This window comes from Polypterus senegalus, chromosome 10, assembly GCF_016835505.1.
Source record: "Polypterus senegalus isolate Bchr_013 chromosome 10, ASM1683550v1, whole genome shotgun sequence".
In the NCBI taxonomy this organism is placed as follows: domain Eukaryota; kingdom Metazoa; phylum Chordata; class Cladistia; order Polypteriformes; family Polypteridae; genus Polypterus; species Polypterus senegalus.
In genome coordinates this window covers 14,581,088-14,607,004 of record NC_053163.1, presented here as the reverse complement: position 1 = coordinate 14,607,004, position 25,917 = coordinate 14,581,088, and the positions used below count along the sequence as shown (strand labels likewise).

Below are 25,917 nucleotides of genomic sequence, written 5' to 3'. Positions count from 1 at the left end.
GAGCCCTGTGTTGGCTGGGATTGGCTCCAGCAGACCCCCATGACCCTGTAGTTAGGACATAGTGGGTTGGATAATGGATGGATGGATGGAATCAATCAATGAATTCAGTTTATTTTTTTGCCTACACTTAAATCTCTTCTCATTTCCACCTTGCATCTTCATCGCTGACTGAGTGGACTGTGCTGCTGAATTATAGCAATAGTCCTTGCTTCTCCTTACATCTCTTGTGGACTTTATTTGTTTTAACATATTTTAGTATTTATGATTTTATTATTTAAACAATATACTATTTAATGTTATGCCACAAGTAACAATGGGACACAGATAAACAGAATCAAAAAGGCCAACAACTTTCCTGACCTACAACTACATCTCGCCTGAAGAAGGAGCCTGAGTTGCCTCGAAAGCTTGCATATTATAATCTTTTTAGTTAGCCAATAAAAGGTGTTATTTTGCTTGACTTTTCTCTACATTCATAATGGCTAACACGGTACAACACCCTAATACTACTGACCTACAAGAAAACACCCAAAAGAATGAAAAAAAGATACTTTCACAATGTCACTTCCAGCTTTCACCAGCTAGACTGATGTAATACAGGGTGGTCCAAATCTAATTATGCAGATCCAGATCATCTGCATGACTTTTATTTATGCAGGGACGATTCCAGTCCGGCGCGAAGGCGATTCTTCATGTCGTCAGTTCACACACTTCTCGATATTCCAGGACTTTTTGGGCGATTTTCTATGTAATAAACTTAATAAGTTATAGCGTAACGAAAATCATAATTAGATCTGGACCACCCTATATATGGAGGATACTTTTCATCGCGCTGCTGTCCTCATCCTAAGCAAAGCCTCTTGCTTGTACATTGAAATCTGGAATATTTGTATACACATGATGGTAACAAAATATTTGATTGACTGTCTTCCTCTCCTTTTGTATTAGTGTTGACAATTCTGCATCATGTAACTAACAAACCCCAAGCCTACACCTTCATATTCATAATCCATTATTTAAATAGTAAATAGAGCGATTAGAAATTAGGCTTCTTTTTGTCTTTTTCCAGAGAAAATTAAAAGTTTTGGTTGATTATATGGTTAATCACTGAACCAGTTAACAGTTAATTCATATGTACACTGCTTTCAGAAAGTATTCGTTTTGCACATTGTACTATGTTGCGGCCTTATACTAAAATGATTCTAATTCATTTTATCCCACATTAAGCAACATTCAATACTCTAGAATGACAAAGTAAAAACAAGATATTTTTGCATATTTATTAAAGAATAAGAAAACTGAAACATCACATTGACACAAGTATTCAAACCCTTTACTCAGTACTTAGTTGAAGTACCTTTGGCAGCGATTACTGCCTGGAGTCTTCATGGGTTTCACACAACCAATTTCGCACACCTTGATCTGGTGGTTTTCTGCCATTCTTCTCTCCAGATCCTCTCAGTCCCTGTCAAGGTAAATGAAGACCAGTTCGATGGACAGCTATGTGTGGGTCTTTACAGAGATGTTCAGTTGGGTTTAAATCTGGGCTGCAGCTGGATCACTCCAGGACAATCTCAGAGTTGTCCCTAAGCCATTCCAATGCTGTCTTTGTTTTGTACTGTGGACTGGGACCCGGACACAGGCAGACGGACATCATATCTCACCCAACACACATTTATTTACAAGAATTATGTACAGTATTTACAGTGCACAAACCCCAGTGCCTCCTGCACCGATTCCCCAAAGTCCAGGCCACACTCTCAGTCACTGTGCCTCTCTTTCGACCGCCTCCCGTCCTCTCTCCAGCTCTATCCTCTTACACCCGACATCCACTAATGACTGGAGGGAGGCGGCCCCTTAAATGGGAACCCGGATGGGCTCCAGCTGCTTCCCGGCAATCAGTCGTAGCCACACCCCAGTGTGGCAGAAGTGCCGGCTGCGCACCCGGAAGCCGTCCGGGTGTCCCCTGTTCTCTTCCCCCCAGCACTTCCTGGTGTGTCGGAAGTGCTGGGCTCCAGGGTTCCTCAGGCACCTGGGTGCTGCCTGGCAGTGGCCACGGGCCCCTGCAGGGCTGGGCTTCCAAGCCCTGTACCCGAGGCCCCCAACATAACCAGGACGGACGCCTCCTCGCGGTCTGGAGGAGGCGCAAGCCCTCCTCTGGTCCCCCTGGGCGTCCCGGCCGGGGACCACAGTACTTAGGATACCTTTGGCCCTGTCTGAGTTCCTTAGCACTCTGGAGCAGGTCATTGCTGAGGGAATCACCATACTTTGCTTTGTTCAACACTGATTAGTCTCCTAGTCCCTATCACTTAAAAACGGCCCCATACCATTGGAGTGGTATATTGCACAGGTGATTAATTGCATCGTGTTCCCTCCAGTGTGATGTTTGGAATTGAGGCCCTACAGTTCAATTTTGGTTTCATCAGACAAGAAAATCTTAAAAATCATAATCCATAGTCTGCATGTCCTTTTGGTGACTTTTTTGCAAAATCCAAGTAGGTTATTGTTTCATCTAGCCACTCTACCATAAAGCAAAAATTAAAATGCGAAAAAGCTGAATACTTCCTGATGCCCCTATATGTATATTTAATGTATACTGTAAATTACAGTGGGTATAAAAAAGAATCCCCCACTTCGAAATATTCCCATTTTTTTTTGCTTTACAGCCTTAAATAAAAACACACACAAAACATATTTCTTCCCAGCTTCACTTACTCAATGCAACCTCTAACATCCAAGTGAAAGATATCACAGCTACAGTTATAAAAAATCAAAAATAAGACCTACTGAGATTAATAATGGATCATCCCTAAGTGCCATTTTGTTGACCCACCTTTTGCTTTAATGACAGCCTTGAGTCTGTTGGGATTCTTCTCTATCAGCTTTGCACATCTAGATGGGGCCCACTCAATATTTGCCCCCCACTCTTCATTACAGAACTGTTCAAGTTCGGTCAAATTGGATGGTGAGCGTTGGTGGTCTGCAATCTTCAAACCTTTCCACAGATGTTCAATGGGATTTAGGTCTGGGCTCTGACTTGGCCACACGAGGACATTCATTTTTTTCTCCTTCAGCCACTGTGTGGTCAATTTTCTTGTGTGTGCTTCGGGTCGCTGTCGTGTTGAAAGGTGAACATTCTGCCCATCTTCACCTTTCTGGCAGAGGGTGGCAGGTTTTCCTCAAGAATTTGACAGTATTTTGCCCCATCCATTTTTCCTTGTACCCTAATGAGTGCCCCAGGCTGTGTGGCAGAGAAACACTCCCACAACAGGATGCTGTCACCACCATGCTTTACTATAGGTATGGTGTGTCGTAAATGGTGAGCTGCATCGGTGTACCGTTTGGTATTAAGGCCAAATAGTTCGATAGAAAATATAAAAATGTTTTTCCACTTGGCATCAGAATCTTCAAGGTTGTTTTTTTTTATTTTGCCTTCTGAAATTTCTTGTATTAGGAATTTGTTAGTTTTCGCATACCCCTTGGAGTCTAGAGCGCATGGTCAGCCATTATACTGCGCTCCTGTAGCAATTGCAGGTTAAGGGCATTACTCAAGGGCCCAGCAGAGTAGGCCTATCTGTTTTTGGTAGTGACGGGGATTTGAACCGGCAACCTTCGGGATACCAGCACAGATCGTTAGCCTCAGAGCCACCACTCCGACCTGGCAAAGCATTCTGGCAAAGCTCAAACGAGCCTTAATGTGGCCTTTCTTGAGAAGTGTCTTTTTCCTTGCGACCCTCCTGAACAAGTCACGATTGTGGAGTGCTTGTGAAATTGTTGTCACATGCACACAATGACTACTCTTTGCCATGCAATCCTGTAACTCCTTCAAATTGGTCATTGGCCTCTTGGTAGCCTCTCTTACCAGTTTCCTCCTTGCTCTTCCATCTAGTTAATAATAAATGCTAACATTATTTAAAGTTATTGTCTGCTTTTACATGCATTTTTATTACTCTTTAAATTAATATTGTTTTTTTGTATCAGTATAATGCTGCTGGATTATATGAATTTCCCCTTGGGATTAATAAAGTATCTATCTATCTATCTATCTATCTATCTATCTATCTATCTATCTATCTATCTATCTATCTATCTATCTATCTATCTATCTATCTATCTATCTATGCTATCCTGCCTACTATACTAAAACTGCCATCTATCTATCTATCTATCTATCTATCTATCTATCTATCTATCTATCTATCTATCTATCTATCTATCTATCTATCTATCTATCTAGTTTGGAGGATCCAGGGAGGGTCCTATTTGTACCAAACACTTGCCACTTCTTTATGATGGTCTTTACTGAGCTCCTTGGGTTTGATAAAACCTTTCAGATTTTTTTGTCTCCATCTCCTGCTTTATGTCTGTCCACAACTCTATCCCTGAGATCTTCTGAATGTGGTTTGCCACCCATAGTCCAGTTGTTTGCTGTCAGTTGCTCATCAAGCAAGGGAATGAATGCTCCAGGAACAGCTTCACTAATCACACTCATTACATCTGATCACAGGTGGAGGGAAGCCAGTAACCATCGTCTGCAATGGAAATGGTGGGCATTTTACACCCGATTGACTTGGGGGTCAGGGGTGTCCTTTATTAATCTCCATATTTGTAGTTTTTTTTTTTTTTTAATTCTTCTGAACTGTAGCTGTGATATTTTTCACTTGGATGTTAGAGATTGCATTGAGTAAGTAAAGCCGGAAAAAAATATTGGTTTGTGTGTTTTCATTTAAGGCAGTAAAACAAAAAAAAAGGTAATATTTCAAAGGTGGGATTCTTTTCTATACCCACTGTAGTTTGCTCATAAAAAAAAAGAGTAGACAAGGCAGAGACAAATCGTATATGGTGCCTTGGAGTGTGCCTCCTTGAGCTGCTCAAAATGCAGTGCTGTCTAAAATTGTTTATAATTACATGTTTTATGATTTTTCAGCCTGAACAGCAACATAAAATTAGTATATGTGGACTTGAGTAGTTTGTTTTGGTGAGGAAAATACTGAAGAGGATTGACTTCAATAAAGAAGAGAAAATGAGCATCCAGTAACAGTGCCAATTATATTGCAAATATACAGCAAGTAAACTAGATAGAGTAAGTGACCCTGACAACTGGGGTAGAGCAAGTGATCGACAGATTGCTTCATACCCCTGCCTTATAGCTACAGGGACAGTTTGGTTCTGTTTGCCCATCAAATTAAGTGGTTGGCCAGTGTCACAGAATCTTCATCACAGTGCCATATGTTTTCAGGGACCTGCATTTCTTTCCCACTTCAGAATGCTTGTGTGGCATTTGTAGATTGGGCACATTTCCAAAATATTTGTTGAAGTGTCATCACATCCAAGACAAGGGCCTGTATTGTATATTGTTGTTTTCTGATTTATCAGTGAAAGAAAGTTGGCTTTCTCTAATGGTGATCATTCTACCCGATCAACTTAACTTAATGTCTGCTTGTCTGTATTGTGTATCGTGTAGCTGATGTCTCCATTGTGCCTTTCTTATGTATTTTCAGACCTGCAAAGTCCAAGCCAATTATAGCAGAGCCAGAGATCCATGGGGGGCAGTCATTGCAAGGTGTGACAGGGTTCCTGCTACTTATGTCTGATGGATTATACAGAGCTTTAGAAACTGCTCATGGACCAGAACAGGCAAACCAGGTAATGACTAGATCTCCGCAGCTCCAACAACTCCCCAATTATTGACCCCCCTCATGAAAATGACTTAAACTTTAATATATATGATGAAGCACTTATGCAGTGAGTAGTAGCAGGCGGAGTGGTGGCTCTGAGGCTAGGGATCTGCGCTGGTATCCCGAAGGTTGCCGGTTCGAATCCCGTAAATGCCAAAAGGGACTCTGCTCTGTTGGGCCTTTGAGCAAGGCCCTTAACCTGCAATTGCTGAGCGCTTTGAGTAGTGAGAAAAGCACTATATAAATGCAAAGAATTATTAAAGAAAGAATTATTAGTACTTTAGGCTTTAGCAAATGTGCAAGCCTTAACTTTTATTTACATTTTTTTTTTCAAATAAAAACCTTTCTTTAGTAACACAATTTTTTAATTAAAAACTTAGATTTCAAAAATGCTGGAACTCCCTTGATTAATACAGTGGCAATAGAAACTATTTACTCCTTGAGGCTCTTGTTCAGAAAGCAGACGCCACTTGTTTTTAAGGTTAGGCACCTACTCTAAATTTTTAAGTTTAGGGACCCTGGTGTACCTGGCCTTACCCCCACAAACCTTAAATTCAGAGTTTGTAGTAGGGGTAGGCCAGTATAAAACAAACAACAAGAAGACCCCTCCTTGGAGCCCTTCAAATTTGACTGTTATTCAACATTGAATCACAGTGGATTTACAGTTGTGCTTGAAAGTTTGTGAACCCTTTAGAATTTTCTATATTTCTGCATAAATATGACCTAAAACATCATCAGATTTTCACTCAAGTCCTAAAAGTAGATAAAGAGAAACTAGGTAAACAAATGAGACAAAAATATTATACCTGGTCATTTATTTATTGAGGAAAATGATTGAATATTACATATTTGTGAGGGGCAAGAGTATGTGAACCTTTGCTTTCAGTATCTGGTGTAACCCCCCTTTGCAGCAATAACTGCAACTAAACGTTTCCTGCAACTTCTGATCATTCCTGTACACCGACTTGGAGGAATTTGAGCCCATTCCTCCGTACAGAACAGCTTCAACTCTGGGATGTTGGTGGGTTTCCTCACATGAACTGCTCGCTTCAGGTCCTTCCACAACATTTTGATTGGATTAAGGTCAGGACTTTGACTTGGCCAATCCAAAACATTCACTTTATTCTTCTCTAACCACTCTTTGGTAGAACGACTTGTGTGCTTAGGGTCGTTGTCTTGCTGCATGACCCACCTTCTCTTGAGATTCAGTTCATGGACAGATGTCCTGACATTTTCCTTTAGAATTCTCTGATATAATTCAGAATTCATTGTTCCATCAATGAAGGCAAGCCGTCCTGGCCCAGATGCAGTAAAACAGGCCCAAACCATGATACTACCACCACCATGTTTCACAGATGAGATAAGGTTCTTATGCTGGAATGCAGTGTTTTCCTTTCTCCAAACATAACGCTTTTCATTTAAACCAAAAAGTTCTATTTTGGTCTCATCTGTCCACAGAACATTCTTCCAAGAGCCTTCTGGTTTGTCCACGTGATCTTTAGCAAACTGCAGATGAGCAGCAATGTTTTTTTGGAGAGCAGTGGCTTTCTCCTTGCAACCCTGCCATGCACACCATTGTTGTTCAGTGTTCTCCTGATGGTGGACTCATGAACATGAACATTAGCCAATGTGAGAGAGGCCTTCAGTTGCTTAGAAGTTACTCTGGGATCCTTAGTGACCTCGCCGACTATTACACGCCTTGCTCTTGGAGTGATCTTTGTTGGTCGACCACTCCTGGGAGGGTAACAATGGTCTTGAATTTCCTCCATTTGTACACAATCTGTCTGACTGTGCGTTGGTGGAGTCCAAACTCTTTAGAGATGCTTTTGTAACCTTTTCCAGCCTGATGAGCATCAACAACTCTTTTAATGAGGTCCTCAGAAATCTCCTTTGTTCGTGCCATGATACACTTCCACAAACATGTGTTGTGAAGAGCAGACTTTGATAGATCCTGTTCTTTAAATAACACAGGGTGCCCACTCACACCTGATTGTCATCCCATTGATTGAAAACACTGGGCTCGAATTTCACCTTCAAACTAACTGCTAATCCTAGAGGTTCACATACTTTTGCCACTCACAAATATGTAATATTCGATCATTTTCCTCAATAAATAAATGACCAAGTATAATATTTTTGTCTCATTTGTTTAACTGGTTTCTCTTTATCTACTTTTAGGACTTGAGTGAAAATCTGACGATGTTTTAGGTCATATTTATGCAGAAATATAGAAAATTCTAAAGGGTTCACAAACTTTCAAGCACAACTTTAATGTTGCCTTTCTAATGCTGACCAACAGACAAAGACTATTTAATGTCAAAGGTGAAAACAGATTCCTACTATGTGGTCTGAATCAGGGGTCGCCAATTCTGGTCCTGGAGGACCACCGTGGCTGTAGGTTTTCATTCCAACCTATTTTTTAATGAGTGACCTGTTTGTGCTGCTAATTAACTCGTTTTCCTTTCATTTTAATAGACTTGTTTTTTAAGATTTATTCCCCAGAATTTCTTCATCGTTCCTCTGAATTGCTTCATTTCTTTCCCTAAATGGCGCCCAAACAGAAATGAAATGTGAAGTGAGGGAGCCAACAGAAGACCAGCTAAGTCAGGGCCTCAAACTCCAACCAGTTTCACTCCAACCAGCTGCTTAATGAGGTGCCAATTCCTGCCCTGCCGGGTTTAATTAAACCCGTTCTTTAATTTCGTGGCTTGTTGCTGTTCTCATGGTGCATTAGCAGACATTTCCGAAATTGTTGATTTTCTGTTTCTAAGAGCTCAGTTAAAATGTTTTGTGGACCTGAGCAGATTGACATTCCTGAGACCCTCATCTTTCTTTATTTTCAGATATTGTATGATGGGCAGCAGTTGTTTTGACTCATTTTGTATTTCATTATTGTTGCGCTGCTAATTAAGGAAAAAGAAACAATTAAGGGGTCTGAGTCTTCAAAAGCAAGGCAATTAAAATTAGTTTAAAAAAAGTTAATTAGCAGCAAAAACAGGTCACTCATTCAGAAAAAGGTTAGAATGAAAACCTGCAGCCACGGTGGTCCTCTAGGACTGGAGTTGGCAACCCTTGGTCTAAATTCATTACATATCTAAAACACAAAATAACTGATCACATAAGTATTCACACCCTTTAATAAGACACCTAAATCATCACTGGTGCAGCCAATTATTTTTAGAAGTTGCATAATTGACTTTATGGAGATCATCTGTCGGGGGTTTCAGCTGATTGTAGTGTAAATGTGCCAGACTATATATCAGGGGGTTCTCAAAGTCGGTCCTGGGGGCCCACTGTGGCTGCAGGTTTTTGTTCCAACCATGTTTGTAATCAGTGATAACAACTGATAATTAGCTGGTATTTTGTTTCTCATCTCGTATTCTACATTAAGAAAGACAAGAGGCATGATTTTTACATTTATAAGACATTTAGAAATATTTCTGCTTTTGCTATAGATTTAAATGCTTAACTCTCTTTTGTGCTTTCATTATATTTTGCCTTTTCTCAGTGCGGTTTTCCCCCTTCATTGTCTCTTTATAATGACAATTAAAAACGAGCAGAGCACTGAATCTTGAAAGGCTGCAACTAATTTAGCATCAGACCCAATAATTAGTAAATAATGGATTATTTAAACAATTAGAATACCCGGAAAAACAGAATGAATATCAAGATGAACATATTGTTAAAAACAAAAAATATATATGTTATTCCCATATATCTGCATATAACAATCCCATATTACTATATAATAACATTTTAATATTTTTGTTTTTTTTACCATATTTCTATGTTGTTCCCAAAACACAGAACTTGTTAAATAAGAGTTCACTTAATTAGCCCAGGGGTCCAACTAAAAACAGAAGCTGGTTGGAACAAAATTTTGCAGCCACAGGGGGTCCCCAGGACCAACGTTGAGAACCCCTGCTATATACAGTCGACCCCCAAAATTCATGGGGGTTCCGTTCCTAGAGCACCCGCAAATTGTGAAAATCTGCAAATTTTGGATTTGGTCAAAAAATGCCTATAAATACCTATTTTTATAGTTTAAACCCTAAATATGCCCCCAAAACACTTTCATTTCATTTCAAACTCAGCTTAATACATTACCCAAAAAAAAAAAAGAATGTAAACGTAAACCTGTATACTGTACATACTGTACTGCCTCCTGCAGTGCTAGAATGTAAAATACCGATGTTACCCCTATATGTACTGTAATTAATACAAGCACATTTTCATTGGTATAAGTAGGGTAAATACAATAATAATTTAATTTAATAAAAATACAGTAAAATGTAGAGATACTCATAAATAATGATATTGATTGAAGATGATGATGAATTTGCTGTGCAGTATGATGAAGTTATTTAATAAAGATAATGACTGCACAGCAAAGCAGAGGATTTACAGCTCCTCGGGTGGCGCCATAATGGCATGTGTGTAATTATTAACAGTATTCATTATTTAAATGAACGATTTATCTGTAAAATGTAACATACATATTTTAATGCATTTCATCATGAAAGTGATATCAAATATAAATCTAAGGATTCCACATGTGCAGAGTGTTGGAATATCATACATGTAATGTGTTCTGTGTGGTGATCTACTTCTGCTTGCCACTGCTGTCAGGTCAGAAGGGAGCTCCAGAAAAAAAGACGGCACAAAAGATGGCATGTGAGACTTTTAAAATGTATCGCGTCATTACGATCAGGAATATGCAACGCTTGAATATAAAAGCACCACGAATGCATCTGTATGTCGTCATATTGCCATAGGATCCGCAGAGCGGCTTTCTGTCACATGTAGACAGTAAACAGAGACTCTGACGTCACATTGCGCCCCCCGACTTTTTGCTGGTACTGCAACTCGCGCACGCGTCGCAATCATTTCTGAGGACATGCTCAGAGAACCCATCAAACGAATGCTGGGCACGCGTGGCAGCCATGATGCGTACGCATTCTGCGTGTGAAGTATAATCGAGCCCTTACACAATCAGTTATTTTATGTTTTATATTTTTAATTAATTTACATAATTTTGCAGAAACCTGTTTTCACTTTGAAATTAAAGAGTATCTTTCTTTTGATCAGTGTCAAAAAAGCCAAATTGAATTCAAAGTGTTTCAGTGTTGTACAATAAAAGTAGTGAAAACTTCCAAAGGGGTGGGGAAATGCATTTTCAAAGGTATTATGTGTATAAAAAGGCACAATTTTATGATTATTTTTAATTGTGCTGCTGAAAAACCTGCTAAAGAAACGGTAAAGTGTACACTTGCCGCTGCACTAGTTCATTTGCCCCTCTGCCAAAGGAACGCTCACCTAAATCTTTCACTTATTTGTGCAGGAGATTGTGTCAATTGTGGCAGCTGAATGTGCCCAGCAGAACTCGCTGGATGCCGTAGCACAGGCAGTGGTAGACAGGGTGCGCAAAGTACATCATGAAACGTACCTCAGTGGAAGAGAACGCGCCAAGTTCTGTACCCGCCATGAGGACATGACGCTGCTAGTAAGGACCTTTAACTACCAGCTGGGGGGTGAGGCTAGCGATCCTGCCCTCACACCAACACAAGGTAAATAATATGTTTGAGTTATATCTCTATGTTAATACAGTGGACAGATGATGAGAGGAATTCCTGTGCGTGACTTTACTGTTTTTTGTGAATAATAAACCTGAGAGACTCACAAGAAAAGTGCGTTGTTCACGTAGTGTTCACGCCAGGGCCAGCTTAACGCATGGACACTCTGGGCAGTTGCCTGGGGGGGCTCCATACAAATCTATGTACAGTCATATGAAAAAATTTTTGAGAACTACTCTTAATTCTTTGGATTTTTGTTTATCATTGGCTGAGCTTTCAAAGTAGCAAGTTCCTTTTAATGTCTGGCATGCCTTATGGACACAGTAGTATTTCAGCAGTGACATTAAGTTTATTGGATTAACGGAAAATATGCAATATGCATCATAACAAAATTAGACAGGTGCATAAATTTGGGCACCGACAGAAATATGACATCAGTAGTTAGTTGAGCCTCCTTTTGCAAATATAACGCCTCCTATAGCCTTTGATGAGTGTCTGGATTCTGGATGGAGGTATTTCTCACCATTCTTCCACATAAGATCTCTCCAGTTCAGTTCAATTTGATGGCTGCCGAGCATGAACAGCCTACCTCAAATCATCCCATAGATTTTTGATGATATTCATGCCAGGGGACTGTGACGGCCATTCCAGAACATTGTACTTCTCCCTCTGCATGAATGCCTTTGTAGATTTCAAACTGTGTTTTTGGTCATTGTCTTGTTGGAATATCCAACCCCTGCATAACTTCAACCTTGTGACTGATGCTTGAACATTATCCTGAAGAATTTGTTGATATTGGATTGAATTCATCGGACCCTCGACTTTAACAAGGGCCCCAGTCCCTGAACTGCCCACACAGCCCCACAGCATTATGGGACCTCCACCAAATGTGAGAGTAGGTAGCAGGTGTTTTCCTTGGAATGCCTTGTTCTTCTTCCGCCATGCAAAGCGCTTTTTGTTCTGACCAAATAACTCAATTTTTGTCTCATCAGTCCAAAGCACTTTGTTCCAAAATGAATCTGGCTTGTCTAAATGAGCATTTGCATACAACAAGCGACTCTGTTTGTGGCGTGAGTGCAGAAAAGGCTTCTTTCTCATCACCCTGCCATACAGATGTTCTTTGTACAAATTACACTAAATTGTAGAACGATGTACAGATACACCATCTGCAGCGAGATGTTCTTGCAGGTCTTTGGAGGTGATCTGTGGGTCGTCTGTAACCATTCTCACAATCCTGCTCATATGTTGCTCCTGTATTTTTCTTGGCCTGCCAGACCTGCTGGGTTTAACCGTAACTGTGCCTGTGGCCTTCCATTTCCTGATTCCATCCCTTACAGTTGAAACTGACCGTTTACACCTCTGAGATGGCTTTTTATAGCCTTCCCCTAAACTATGAGACTGAACAATCTTTGTTTTCACATCTCTTGAGAGTTGCTTTGAGGATCCCATGCTGTCTGTCACTCTTCAGAGGAGAATCAAAGGGAGGCACAACTTGCAATTGACCACCTTAAATACCTTTGACCACTCATGATTGGACACACCTGTCTATGAAGTTCAAGGCTTAACGAGCTCATCCAACCAATTTGGTGTTGCAAGTAATCAGGATTGAGCAGTGACAGGCATTCAAATCAGCAAAATGACAAGAGGACCCACATTTTTGCACAGCCAGTTTTTCACATTTGATTTGATTTCATACAACTAAATACTGCTTCGCTAAAAATCTTTGTTCAGAAAACACCGCAGTGCTCCGATGTTACTAAGAAATGAAAGACATACCACTGTTATATTTTTTGTTGAAAGTAGAGTCAATTATTATGCAGGCTGAGAGGGGTTCCCAAACTTTTTCATATGACTGTATGTTGTGACTTGCAGAGTGGTTGTGTAGGTAAGGGTCCCCATTGCACTGCTTTGCCCGGGGGCCTATAATGCTGTTAAGACGGCCCTGGTTCACGCATCTGAGATGTGAAACACACCAAAATGAACTGGTCAGTGCAGCTCTGAAGTGTGTGAGTGGCTCATAAATGACAAGCTGGTGATGTAAGGTTTCAGGAAACGCCTCTTGTATGAGAAACTGGAGGAACCTGTTTGTAAGCCTACCTCGGCAGCAGCTGTAATATTGATGAAGGATTTACTTGCTGTTTGATCGCTTCGGTGGTGTGACAATGGGAGTATGAAGTGTGTATTCCTGAGAAACTGACTACGGGTGCATGGTAAGGCACAATCAGTGAACTGTGTGGGTCCCTCATGTTCCTTGGTGCCTTAAGAAGAGGAAGCATCTTCAACATGTATGGTTTTACCCACTTGCTGACCTGAGTAAAGTGACTGCGCACAGTCTTGTGTGAGTATCAACTTGTCTGTGGGAGGTTATCCTGTCTGCTCCCTCTCTGACTCAGACTTTCTGGGGCCTTGCCTGCTGACGGTGTAGTTTTCTGTACAGCTAGCAAAACATATTACACTTAATATATAAAGACAAAATGTTTACCATATTCACAAATATTTGAAATATTTCAGAGGAAGGGTTAGGCCTAAAGAACTATAGCTGCTCAAACAGAATTGTGGGGCAGAATATGGAAAGCCTAGACATAATAATTAGACATAGTACAGTTTTCTCTTTCTGCTCCTAGCTGATTAAGAAAAATTACGATTATCATGTATCTTCTGAGACTCCTTAAACTGCTGTTTCCTTAACTCTTGGAGAGAATTAGCTCGTACTTTTTCTTGCTGAGGTGTTGGTAAGTCTTTACTTGATTGTTAAAGTTTGTGAGCGATATGAGGATGGATAGCATTAGGAATGAGGACATTAGAAGGTCAGCTCACATTGGACGGTTGGGAGACAAAGTCAGAGAGGCGAGATTGCGTTGGTTTGGACATGTGCAGAGGAGAGATGCTGGGTATATTGGGAGAAGGGTGCTGAGGATAGAGCTGCCAGGGAAGAGGAAAAGAGGAAGGCCCAAGAGAAGGTTTATGGATGTGGTGGGAGAGGACATGCAGGTGATGGGTGTGACAGAACAAGATGACGAGGACAGAAAGATATGGAAGAAGATGATCCGCTGTGGCGACCCCTAACGGGAGCAGCCGAAAGAAGAAGACTGGTTTTTAAACACTTTGTTTCTGTTTTTCGGATTCTGTTTTCTGGTTAGTCTTTCCTTAGGATTGCCTTGCTTACAAAAATTTTTTGCCTCCTTTCTTACTTTTTATCATATTTGATCATGGTAAGAAGAAGAAAGAGCACGTGCATACGATATTTGCATCAACAATGTGATTTAGTAGTTTGTTCCAAATTCCTGTGCATTCAGAAGTGCATTTCTGGGTGATTCTAAACTTTTGACCACTATTGTATATTTAACCATTTTTACAATTTAACATTTTATCTGCATTCTTAATTATTCCTGTATGTTGTCTAAATAATGATAATATTGTGTCAATACATCTAATATATCCCTTTCAAGGGTATTTCCTGTAGGTTTGTATCCACCCCTCTGTCCCTTTTAGCTCCACATGTAGCACTTTCTAGGTTCTCATTTGGGTCAATCATTCTTGTTATAGAGAGAAAAAAAAAGAAGTCTTATTCAGCCCAGGAATTATTTCCTTTATGAGGACCTGTTGGCAGAATTGGTTTGACCTGAGGCTTCCTCAATGGTCTCCTTCAATTTTGCCCCTGCCTTTTTGCGGTTGTTATTAAGCTTGGCCGCTCCCTCTTTTGATGATTGAGTAACAGATTCATTTGGGTTAAGATTCTTTGACCCTCAATCCTGGGCTCGTTACAGGTGGGTCTCATTCTTGGCAATGATGGGTCAATTACAGAGGAGGTGGGGTCACTTAAATTTAAGAGCCGTACTGCTTTGCTGCACTGCTCTAGTGTGGAGTTTGTTTGCTTGCAGCCATTGAGACTCACTCAGTCTCCTTTCTCTTGTCTTATTTCTAAGAAGAGATTGCCTGGTTTAGCTTTGCCTTTTTGTTCTCATCACCTAAAGTTGTATCCAGCTTTGGTTAGTGGTGGTTTAGAATTGTATTTTTCTTTCCCCCGCCCAAACCAAGTTTCTGTTCATTTTTGAAGGTTTTCATTGTTTGCTGTGCTTAGAGCGCTCTAATTCTTCTACTAATGTTGTTTTGCTTTCTTTCCTCTTTATTGTGTTTATCGTCTGTTTCTTAATTCCACTTAATTTTGTGTTCCTCGTTTTGTTTGTCTGCTTTGTATTAATTATCTGTTTTTAAGCCTTTGTTAAATTCTAATACTTGAAGTACTTGAGTTTTTGCTCTGCTCCTTTTTTCTCTCTTTCTCTGCATGTCTATTCCTCCTTTTATTAATTTTTAAGCTGTGTGGCTTTCGATTGAGGCCAGTGTTGAACATTCTTTCCGAGTTTAAGGCTGAGCATTTGTTTGGTATGCACCGGTTTTAGTGCATGCTAGTTGGTTTTTTTTTTATTTCTCCTCTTGGAAGCTCCATCTGCTTTTTGCATGGCACCAGGGTTCATTATCTTGTCTGCTGCTTACTCTGACCCACAGGTGGTAGAATCTACCCAGTGTCTGTCCCATACTCTAATAACCAGAGTACCAGCAAGACCAGTGTCACCTTGTCTCTTGTTATGCCTTCTCAAGGGACCATGATGAATGGAAGCCATACCAACTCCACCTTGGATGAGATCACTCCCACCCTCACCAAGTAAGTCTCAGGGGGAGGGCATTGAAAAGGATAAAGAGCAATTTCTCCGGAATTGCCCTCCCTTTTCTTTCGTCCATTTCTAAATATCTAGCACCGCCAACCATCTTCATCTCCATTTATTTTTCCCTCTCTCTGTCAAATTTTCTTTGCAGTCAAAGCCCCACCGCCACCTTGCAGTCCAACAACACCCAGACGCAAAGTAGCAGCTCCAGCTCGGGGGATGGCAGTCTGTTCAGACACCGTGGAAGCCAAGCTTTGCAGCCTGACGAAAACGGACGGGTTGAGCCCTACGTTGACTTCTCCGAGTTTTACCGCCTCTGGAGCAATGAACACCAAGATGCCTCTGCCATTGTTTTGGGACCACAGTGACCTTAAGTAGGAATGACGATGGATTCTGCAGGTTCGATCTTAAGTGTGGCTCCATGTAAAGTTTCAGTCAATCTCAAACCTCAGACGTCCAAGCTGTTCTCTTGTGCATGTCCTCATGCAAGAGCCATGCCTTTGGTTGCAATTCTTGCATTGTCAGGGCCATGGCTCCACCTTACACAGACAAATAAGGTGCACAGGTAGAAGATCTTCACTTGCACCTTGTGGTTCAGTGTGATCAAGGGTAAGACTGTGATATCCTAAAAACACTGTGTCATGACTTCAGCCATATGCAAGAGTGCCTTTCAGTTACCGTAACCGAAATCGATACCCCGGGCCCAAAGTATGTCCTTTCCTGTATCCTGTTTGTAATGCTTGCAGACTCATTTTAAACCATAGAACCAGAAGGCGCATGTCTCGTAACCAGAACAAAACCAAGATGTCAGCCACACACTGGACTTAGAAATGCCAGCATGTCAACTCGGCAGCGCTTTTGTATTACTTGGGCAAAAACTCCCAGATTGCAGCCTTTCTGTCGTCCCAGAGTTAACACAATTTTAAGAAAGTGTGTTTATGAAGGAGGGTTATCCTGACCACATCTAAAAGATGTTGTTTTTTTTTTTTTCGAGGGATGAGAGCTGAAACCACAGGGGCAGGATTTGCCTTTTTAAAGGTGTAGTATGGTTGGGGTACCCAGAACAACGCCAACCAAAAAAGATTTAAGTTGGAATGTCCCAGCGGGTCTGTTAATTGGAAAGTGGTAGGTATTTATGAGCGCTAATGTAATTGTTTCTGTGATGTGCTTCTGGGTAAAGGTAAGCATTCACCCTTGTCCATACTTCAGAGATAGTGTCATCTGGGTGAGCTCCCATCTAGACAACTGGCCCGTTTTATAACTAAACTTAAGTAGAGTGTCCGTGTGGAATCCCATGATCTCTGTTGCACTGTGATGCCCACTAGATGAACGGTACAATCATGCCTCATATTCTGTGTTCTGGATTCATTCCTTCTATTTGTTTTAAGTCTCTATTATGGCTTTGTTTTGCACTGCAATTGCAAATATAAGCTTAAAAAAAACAAAATGTGTATTTTTTTGATATGGTGTACCAAAGGGTAGAAAAATGGTTTCGAAAACTGAATTCGGTGTAATTTTCACATTTCACTTCCCAGAAGCCCTTTTTAGTAGCGCTGTCCAATCTGGGAGAGAAGCCAGAATCCCATTTAGATCACGACATAAATTAACAAGTGCCGTCCGGCTACAGTGCAGAGAAAACTATTACACCCCATGTCTTTAGTACTAGGGTGTTGTACCGTGTTAGCCATTGTGAATGTAGTGAGAAGTCAAACAAAATGACTCCTTTTATTAGCTAACTAAAGATTACAGTATGCAGGCTTTGGAGGCAACTCGGGCCCCTTCTTCAGGCAAAGAGGTAATACAGAAACTGGAGTTCCCTGTGTTTATATACACACTCTAGGACAAGAAACAACATTGGTGAATCTTTAAGTGAGACATCTTAAATGTAAAAAATGAATAGATCTCTTCAGGGTAAGATTCATTTAACAAGAGAGAACAGGTTCCACATTAAACGTGGCAACTCAGATGTTCCTGCAGCGGCCCACTTCAACAGCCATGGACACTGAGAGGGACTTTAAAGTCACGGTACTTATGGACAACTTCAGACCGCAGCAAGAGAGAAAAGAACGGGACGTCAAACTCGTGCTAAAATTTAATGCTTTACAACAGGGGTGGGCAAAGTCAGTCCTGGAGGGCCTCATTGGCGGCAGGTTTTTGTTCCAATCAGTTGCCTAAATAGAAAACAATCCTTGCCAGTTTAATTTCATGACTTGTTAGTGCATTAACTCTGCCATGTCAGGTCATTCGCATATCCTAAATTTTTTATTTTCCTTTCTAAAGTATATCACTTAATTTTGAAGTCTAAAACAAATGAGTAATTCTCAGTCCTTTTTTTATTCTCTTCACTTTCCTTCTAGGGTGGCACAGTGGTAGCGGTGCTGCCTCGCTGTAAGGAGACCTGTGGGTTCGCTTCCTGGGTCCTCCCTGTGTGGAGTTTGCATGTTCTCCCCATGTCTGAGTGGGTTTCCTCCCACAGTCCAAAGACCTGCAGGTTAGGTGCATTGGTGATCCTAAATTGTCCCTAGTGTGTGTGCTGGCACCCTGCCCGGGGATTTGTTCCTGCCTTGCACCCTGTGCTGGCTGGGTTTGGCTCCAGCAGACCCCCGTGACCCTGTGTTAGGATATAGTTGGATGGATACTGACTGACTTTCTTTCAAAGTATTTAATTAAACCCAATCATGCATGATAAATACACACAGGTGTAAATGGAAACAAGCTAAATGGAGAAATTCTGGTCTCTTGTCATCCGTCTATTATCCAACCTGCTATATCCTAACTACAGGGTCATTTGGTCTGCTGGAGCCAATCCCAGCCAACACAGGTTGCAAGGCAGGAAACAGACCCCGGGCAGGGCGCCAGCCCACTGCAGGGCACACGCACACAAGGGACAATTTAGAATTGCCAATGCACGTAACCTGCAAGTCTTTGGACTGTGGGAGGAAACCGGAGCAGCCGGTGGAAACCCACGCAGTCACGGGGAGAACATGCAAACTCCTCGCAGAGAGGACCAGGGATGCAAACCCAGGTCTCCTAACTGCGAGGCAGCAGCGCTGCCACCGTGCCACCCTATCTTTTGTCATTTCTATCCTATTGATAAAAAGCAGCAATTAAAATCTGAGATCAGCTGTTTAAGACTAAAATAAGCAATAAGGTTTCAAAATCTTAAGTGAGACCATAAAAATGAAGGAGAAGTGTTACGTGAGCAAGAAGTGGTTTTTATTAAGCAATTGAGTTGGAGCAAAAACTTGCAGCCACTGCGGCCCTCCAGGAATGACTTTACCCATCCCTGCATTACAACATAGTTTGAATAGAGACATGGGTCTTATTGCCAGGCATGAGAATTGTTTGCATCTCTTTGACTGACCCAGACAACCTGTCTACAGACCCACATTGTATTGAAAAACTCATCAAAAACTTCAAAAGACTTTGTTGGACAGTTATCTTATCCACAGATCTTGACCATACTTTGTTCTTCTCTCTTGTTAAATGAGTCATAGCCTAGAGAGGTCTGTTCATTTTTTTACATTTAAGATGCCTCACTTAAAGATTCACCCATTTCTTGTCCTAGTGTGTGTATATATAAATGCAGGGAACTCCAGTTTCTGTATTATATCTTGTCTGAAGAAGGGGCCTGAGTTGCCTCATCCTTTTAGTTAGCCAGTTAAAGGGGTCATTTTGCTTGACTTCTCATCCCACATCTTTGAAAGCTTGAAACTGATATATGGAACGTCTTGTTTCATCTCCTCTTCCGGGACACGTCTGTGGAGAATTGAAATGAGATGAGCTGTTTCGATGAGGACTGCATGTTGGGGTGACATTTTCTGAAATCTCACTGGCCATTGAGTGGATGAGCAGGAGAGGATGTGAAATCTAAATGGAGATGGGGTGCTTTAAGAGGCAACTAATGCATTTTGGAATTGCGAGCATTTGAGTCTGAGGATAACTGGCATATCCTTACAACCGAGGTAAAAACTGAGGCATAATTTTTTTTTTTTTAAAAGGGGAACAATCCTGTTTTTCTGTATATTAATTGCAACAATACTCTTTAAGTGGAAGCTTTGAGAGAAATCAATGTGAAACGACAGCGTTTTCTATAAATCGCCAGAAAAGAGCAAGTCTGTGATGCCATTGGTCTAAAATAGTAATGAGCTGGGGGAAATAAGGCCTAGCCTCGGCCCATCCATTCTTTACACTCCAGGTAAAGATGTGAAATGTCAATTCAGAGACCTTAAGAAGGTCCAAATTTAAAAGGTGAGACTGTCTTTGAGATGTTCATATATGAGACTAATGAGCATTGAGACAGAATCTTTAAACCCAATGGACACTGAGATCTATGTTGGGACACTGAAATGGTGATCGATCGGTACAAAATTGAGATTCTGAAGGAGGGAGGGTTTCGATGTGATTTTTTTTTTCCAAATATTGGGGTCCAAGATGCAAGAATCCAGATTTGGTTTGGCCTATTGAGACATGAGACCTTTGGCATATTGCGGAAATGTTGGATATAAGATTTGTAGACTACTTTCAGGCCTGAAATGTGAGAGTCCAGTGAGTGGATGGGATTGACTTGCGGGAATCACCCAGGTGTTTAGGTTTCAATCTGACGAATATATATTGGGCATTCTGAGAAACTGGTTTCAGACAATGGTGTGTAGTTTCATCACCAACCCCGAAAAAACGAATGAGTCAGTTTTGGGATTTAATACATGTTAAAGTGCTCTGGGACAGCGTCAATGAAGAGTGCAATAAAACAAATAAACTGAATTAAATGAATACTTGTAAAATGTGTGATTTCGGTATGGATGTTAGGGTTTGAGGCCTGATGCTTGAGACTGCAGTACGTGTTTGTATTTTAGGTGCAAGGTGGATGGCTACTGAGTTACAAGATGGTGGAGTCTGCTTGTGCACTTGGGTCAGACTGCCATTAGCATGTTACGATATTGAGAATGTGTCTCCCTAATGGACATCAAACCTTTGAACTATGGGCCATTTTAGAAGTTGGAGGAAGTTAAAATAAACTTGATGGTGAGCTGAAGCTTGGCCTGAAGATACATCACTGAAGCTGCTGGTGGCCCAAGCAGTACATTAACTCCTACTTTTTAGATTGCCTTTAATACAGGGTCGCCAAATCCGGTCCTGGAGAACCACGTTTTTTTTAATAAGTGTCCTGTTTCTGCTGCTAATTTCTTGTGAATTCATTGTAAATGAATTAATTTTATAAGATTTGTTCCCCTGAATTTTCTCATCGTTCCTCCTTATTGCTTCATTACTTTCCTTAAATGGCACCCAAACAGAAGTAAGGGAGTCCACAGAAGACTTAAGTCAGGGCTTCAAACTCCAGCCAGCTGCTTAATGAGGTGCCCATTCTTGTTAATCAAACCCGTTCTTGAATTCTGTGGCTTGTTGCTGCTCTCGTGGTGCATTAGCAGACATTTCTGAAACCGTTGATTTTTTCTCTTTCTAAGAGCACTGATAAAATGTTTTGAGGATCTGAGCAGATCGACATTCCCGAGACCTTCATCTTTCTTTACTTTCAGATATTGTACACTGGCCATGTTTTGGTTCATTTTGTATCTTCTTGTTTTGCTCTTGAAGACTCTGACCCCTTAATTGTTTTTTCCTTAATTAGCAGCCAGTCAATTAAAATGAGTTCAAAAGAAGTTAATTAGCAGCAAAAACAGGTCACTAATTAAGAAAAGGGTTAAAATGAAAACCTGCAGTCACGGTGGTCCTCTAGGACCGGAGTTGGCGACCCCTGCTTTTAACATCCTGATTGCTAGCTGCCAAAAAGCCTTTGGAAATCCGTCCACTTTTTTTTTTTTTTTTTAAGTCAAAAGCTTATTTTAGAAGATGACTCAAATTTTAAACAAAGTAAGGTCTGTCTGCAAACAAGAAAAAAAAAATGATTATGCACTGGAAGTTCACTTGAGCATGTAAGGGTTGTCACCTCCTAACAGACTTGTGAAAATCGGATCATTTGGCCTCGACATCTCAGAATGTCCAAAACCAGTAAATCCATGTAAAATCTGCTATCCTGGAATTGTCTCCCATTTTATTTATATTTCTAGGTGCCAGTTTATATCCAGACCTGGTGAAGGAGCAGTAATCTAGAGATGTGTCAGCCTTGACGGACAACAAGAAAACCTGAGGTGCAATTGTGATGCACATTGGAACTCCATCTACTCCTCCTCCGGGTCCCACGAGCCAGAGACTTCCTTGGCAGAATCTGGAATGGAAAAGTACTGAAATATAAGGCATAGATTTTTATCTTTACAGCTTTTACCAAATATTTTTCCAACGGTCGTGATAATGAAAGTAGCTATAGTGCCCGTGGCTTTTTTTTTTTTGCTCATCTGAGCATTGGCAGTGTGCAGTTTGCACGTTCTCTTTGTGTGTCTTTGGTAAATGGATACCATTTGTAAATTATTCAGCTTCTTTCCAAACCGCTCAAGAGGCAAATTTGCAGCTGATGAATGTAACACTGTACAAGAAAATTGATTTTTGTAATACAGCTTGCAGGATTGGACAATGTTCTAGTAAAAGTGCTGTGGAATAGATGGAGATGTTAATGCAGAGGTAATAATAGTTTTCTCCCCTGCATCATAGAGATGGTCGCTTTAGGTGAATGTCGGCTTGATGTGAGATGAACTTGCTGGCTCATCGACGCCTCCTCAGATTGGCTGTAGTCTGTTGGAGGAATATTGTGGTCAAAATTAAATACAGTGGTACCTCTGCTCACGACCGTAATTCATTCCAAAACTCTGGACGCAACCCGAACGTAATTTCCCCATAAGATTGTTTGTAAATACGAATAATCCGTTCCTGACCGTATGAACTGTATGTAATTTTTTTTTTTTAAGATTAAGCACAAATAGTTAAGTATACCATAGAATGCACAGTGTAATAGTAAACTAAATGTAATAATATTGAAAAACAGAGAAAACGAACATTGCAAGAGTTTGTGTTAGACCAGGCGTGTCCGGCTCCAGCCCTGGAGGGCCGCAGTGGCTGCAGGTTTTCATTCTAACCCTTTTCCTAATCAACGAGCAGTTTTCACTGCTAATTAATTCCTTTTTCCCTTCCCTGTTTTTAAGGATGGGCAGCACGGTGGCGCAGTGGTACCCACGCAGACACGGGCTGCTGCAAACTCGCAGTTAGGAGACCCGGGTTCGCTTCCCAGGTACAGTACAGTACAATACAATACAGTTTATTTTTGTATAGCCCAAAATCACACAGGAAGTGCCTCTTGACCGCCCCCCAGCCTTGACTCTCTAAGAAGACAAGGAAAAACCTTGTAGGGGAAAATGGAAGAAACCTTGGGAAAGGCAGTTCAAAGAGAGACCCCTTTCCAGGTAGGTTGGGCGTGCAGTGGGTATCAAAAGAAGGGGGTCAATACAATACACAGAACAGAACAAATCCTTAATACAGCATAATAAAAATTTTAGAAGTACGGAGCAGAATTTAACAGTAGATGATATCACATAATAAGAGTCCTGGAGACCTCATCCATCAAGCTGCCTCCCCCATTTGGCCATTCCATGGCTGAAACAGTGCTGGGCCAGCCAATCCGATGAAAGGACCCCTTTTTCCCATGATTCCTGTGATCCTCCATCATGGATGACTTTACCACAGGCAGGCAAACAACTTGGCAGGTGGGCCGTGGCACCAATTGCCACATTTGAGTACCTAGAACAGAAACAGAATAGGTGAGGGTTAGTTATAAATTATAACAATCATGTTACTTATGTTTTAGTGCTAATGACTAACAACAGAGATGCAGTCTGTACAGTTAATCAGCAGCTCTAGTCAGGATATGCTAAACTGAAGTAGTGAGTCTTCAGCCGGGACTTAAAGGCTGAGACCGAAGGGGCAGCTCTTATAGAAGCAGGAAGACCAGTCCACAGTTTAGGGGCCCTGTAACTAAAAGCTCGACCTCCCACTGTTATTTTATTAATCCTTGGAATCGTAAGCAGACCGGCATCTTGAGATCTTAATGTGCGCTCAGGTTTGTAAGTCATGATAAGTTCAGACAAGTAAGCAGGACCTTGGCCATTTAATGCTTTATATGTTAAAAGGAGGATTTTGAAATCTGCCCTAAATTTAACCGGGAGCCAGTGTAAGGATTTAAGAACTGGAGTTATGTGTTCATATTTTCTTGTTCTTGTGATAATTCTTGCAGCCGCATTTTGGATTAATTGGAGGGAGGTCCTCCCTGCGTGGAGTTTGCATGTTCTCCCCGTGTCTGTGTGGGTTTCCTCCCACAGTCCAAAGACATGCAGGTTAGGTGGATTTGAGATTCTAAATTGGCCCGTGGGTGTGTTTGTGTGTGTCCTGTGGTGGGTTGGCACCCTGCCTGGGATTGGATTCCTGCCTTGTGCCCTGTGTTGGCTGGGATTGGCTCCAGCAGACCCCCGTGACCCTGTGTTCGGATTCAGAGTGTTGGATGGATGGATGTTAAGGATTCAATCCTCTGAATTGACTTGTTTCCTCTTTAAATGGCTGCCTAAGAGAAATGAGATGTGAAACGAGCCACCAGATGTGCAGCTAAATTGGAACATCAAACTCCAGCCAATTTCACTCCAACCAGTTCCTTAATGAGAAGCCAATTCTTGCTGTTAACTAAAGCCGTTCTTGAATATCGTGACTTGTTGCTGCTCTCATTCTTCCACAGCAGATTTTCCGTTTTTTCCTAAGACCACCATCAAGATGTTTTGGTGAGCTGATCAGACCAACATGGCAGAGACCTTCACCTTTATTTTCAGGTGAGCTGGTCATGTGGCGGCTTGTTTTGTGTCTCATTCTAGTTTTGTCAGCTCATTAAGGAAAAAGAAACAACTAAGGGGTTTGAGTCACGTCAATTAAAACTAAAGCAAAGCAAGTTATTCGGCAGGCTCATGCTCTATTTCACAGAGTAATATTTTCCATTTGTTTGCGCTAATGTGATGTTTACTATCTTTTTTTTTGAGTCTTTCAAATTTTCGTACTGCCATTATCTCTCTAACCTGCCCAACATTTGCAAACCTCTTTACGACATTCTACTTTGTCTTCTACTCTGTTTTTTTTTTTTATTTCTGGCCCTGGGCATGGTTTAAATCACTTGGGACAAAGTCTCATCTCGCCGGACTTGTAACTTTTTTTTCAGAGAATACTTTTGTCTTGTGCCCAGGCTAAAAAGTCTCGCCACGTCCCAAGATTGAAAATATATAGTAAGTAAATAAACTAGTTCTGCTACCTCTGATGTGATGCAGTCTCATAAATGTACAGGTAGATCTTAGTATTAATGTTTTTAGTGCACCATCTGTTATAGTGTTTTTTGTAATTTACGTAGTAGTAAAATGCATTGCATTTTCCATTCCAACAGATGGTGAATCACAAACATTTCATATGAATAGAATGCATTACTACAAATGTTTGATGTGTTATCTTGTTGGAATGGCAGACATAGCAACCAGGCCAACACACAGAAACATGGACTCATCCTTCAATTAAGGTGGATAGATAGGTACTACTTGTCCATCTTCTAAAAATTGGATTAGGTAGGTTTGATGATAAATGGATACTATTTAGAAGCTGTTTTGGCAGCTGAAAGGTCTTCTTTTTCTTCCCCTTCGTCTTTTCTCTCTTTTGATGTGGGGGTCCGGGTGCTTGATCAGTCTTCTCCCTGCTCCTTCCCCAGGCTGAGACCCTTTTTCCTTCAGATCTTCTTTTACTTTATCCATCCACCTCCCCTTTGGTCTCCCTTGCTTTCTCTTCCCCTGGACTTTTTGCCTACGTACTCATTGTCTCTCCTCATCACTTGTCCATACAATTCATTAGACAAGTGATCCAATCTAACCACTCCAACTACTTTCCTGTCCTTTCTTAGATCTCTCTCCTACTTTTGTTGTACCTCTGATGGTCTCATTTCTCATTCTGTTCATTTTCAGTAACTCCACACATCCATGTCCACGTTCTCATTTCTGCAACATCCTTTATTGTCCACGTCTCGGCTCCATACCTCAT

General features: G+C 41.1%; 1 protein-coding gene across 2 annotated transcripts in view; it reads left to right on the top strand.

Moving 5' to 3' along the window:
• The window catches only part of tab1 (TGF-beta activated kinase 1/MAP3K7 binding protein 1), a 102,668-nt gene extending 85,311 nt beyond the window's left edge, over positions 1 to 17,357 (top strand). Inside the window, exons 8-11 of one of the 2 annotated variants that reach the window (XM_039765284.1) lie at positions 5,502 to 5,646; positions 11,020 to 11,245; positions 15,851 to 15,914; positions 16,067 to 17,357. In XM_039765284.1, coding sequence (XP_039621218.1) covers positions 5,502 to 5,646; positions 11,020 to 11,245; positions 15,851 to 15,914; positions 16,067 to 16,283 — 652 coding nt within the window. In that variant the 3' untranslated portion in view covers positions 16,284 to 17,357. Of the gene's footprint in view, positions 1 to 5,501; positions 5,647 to 11,019; positions 11,246 to 15,757; positions 15,915 to 16,066 lie in introns of both variants that reach the window. The other variant, XM_039765283.1, reaches the window with a different exon arrangement.
• Positions 17,358 to 25,917: the final 8,560 nt, after the last annotated feature.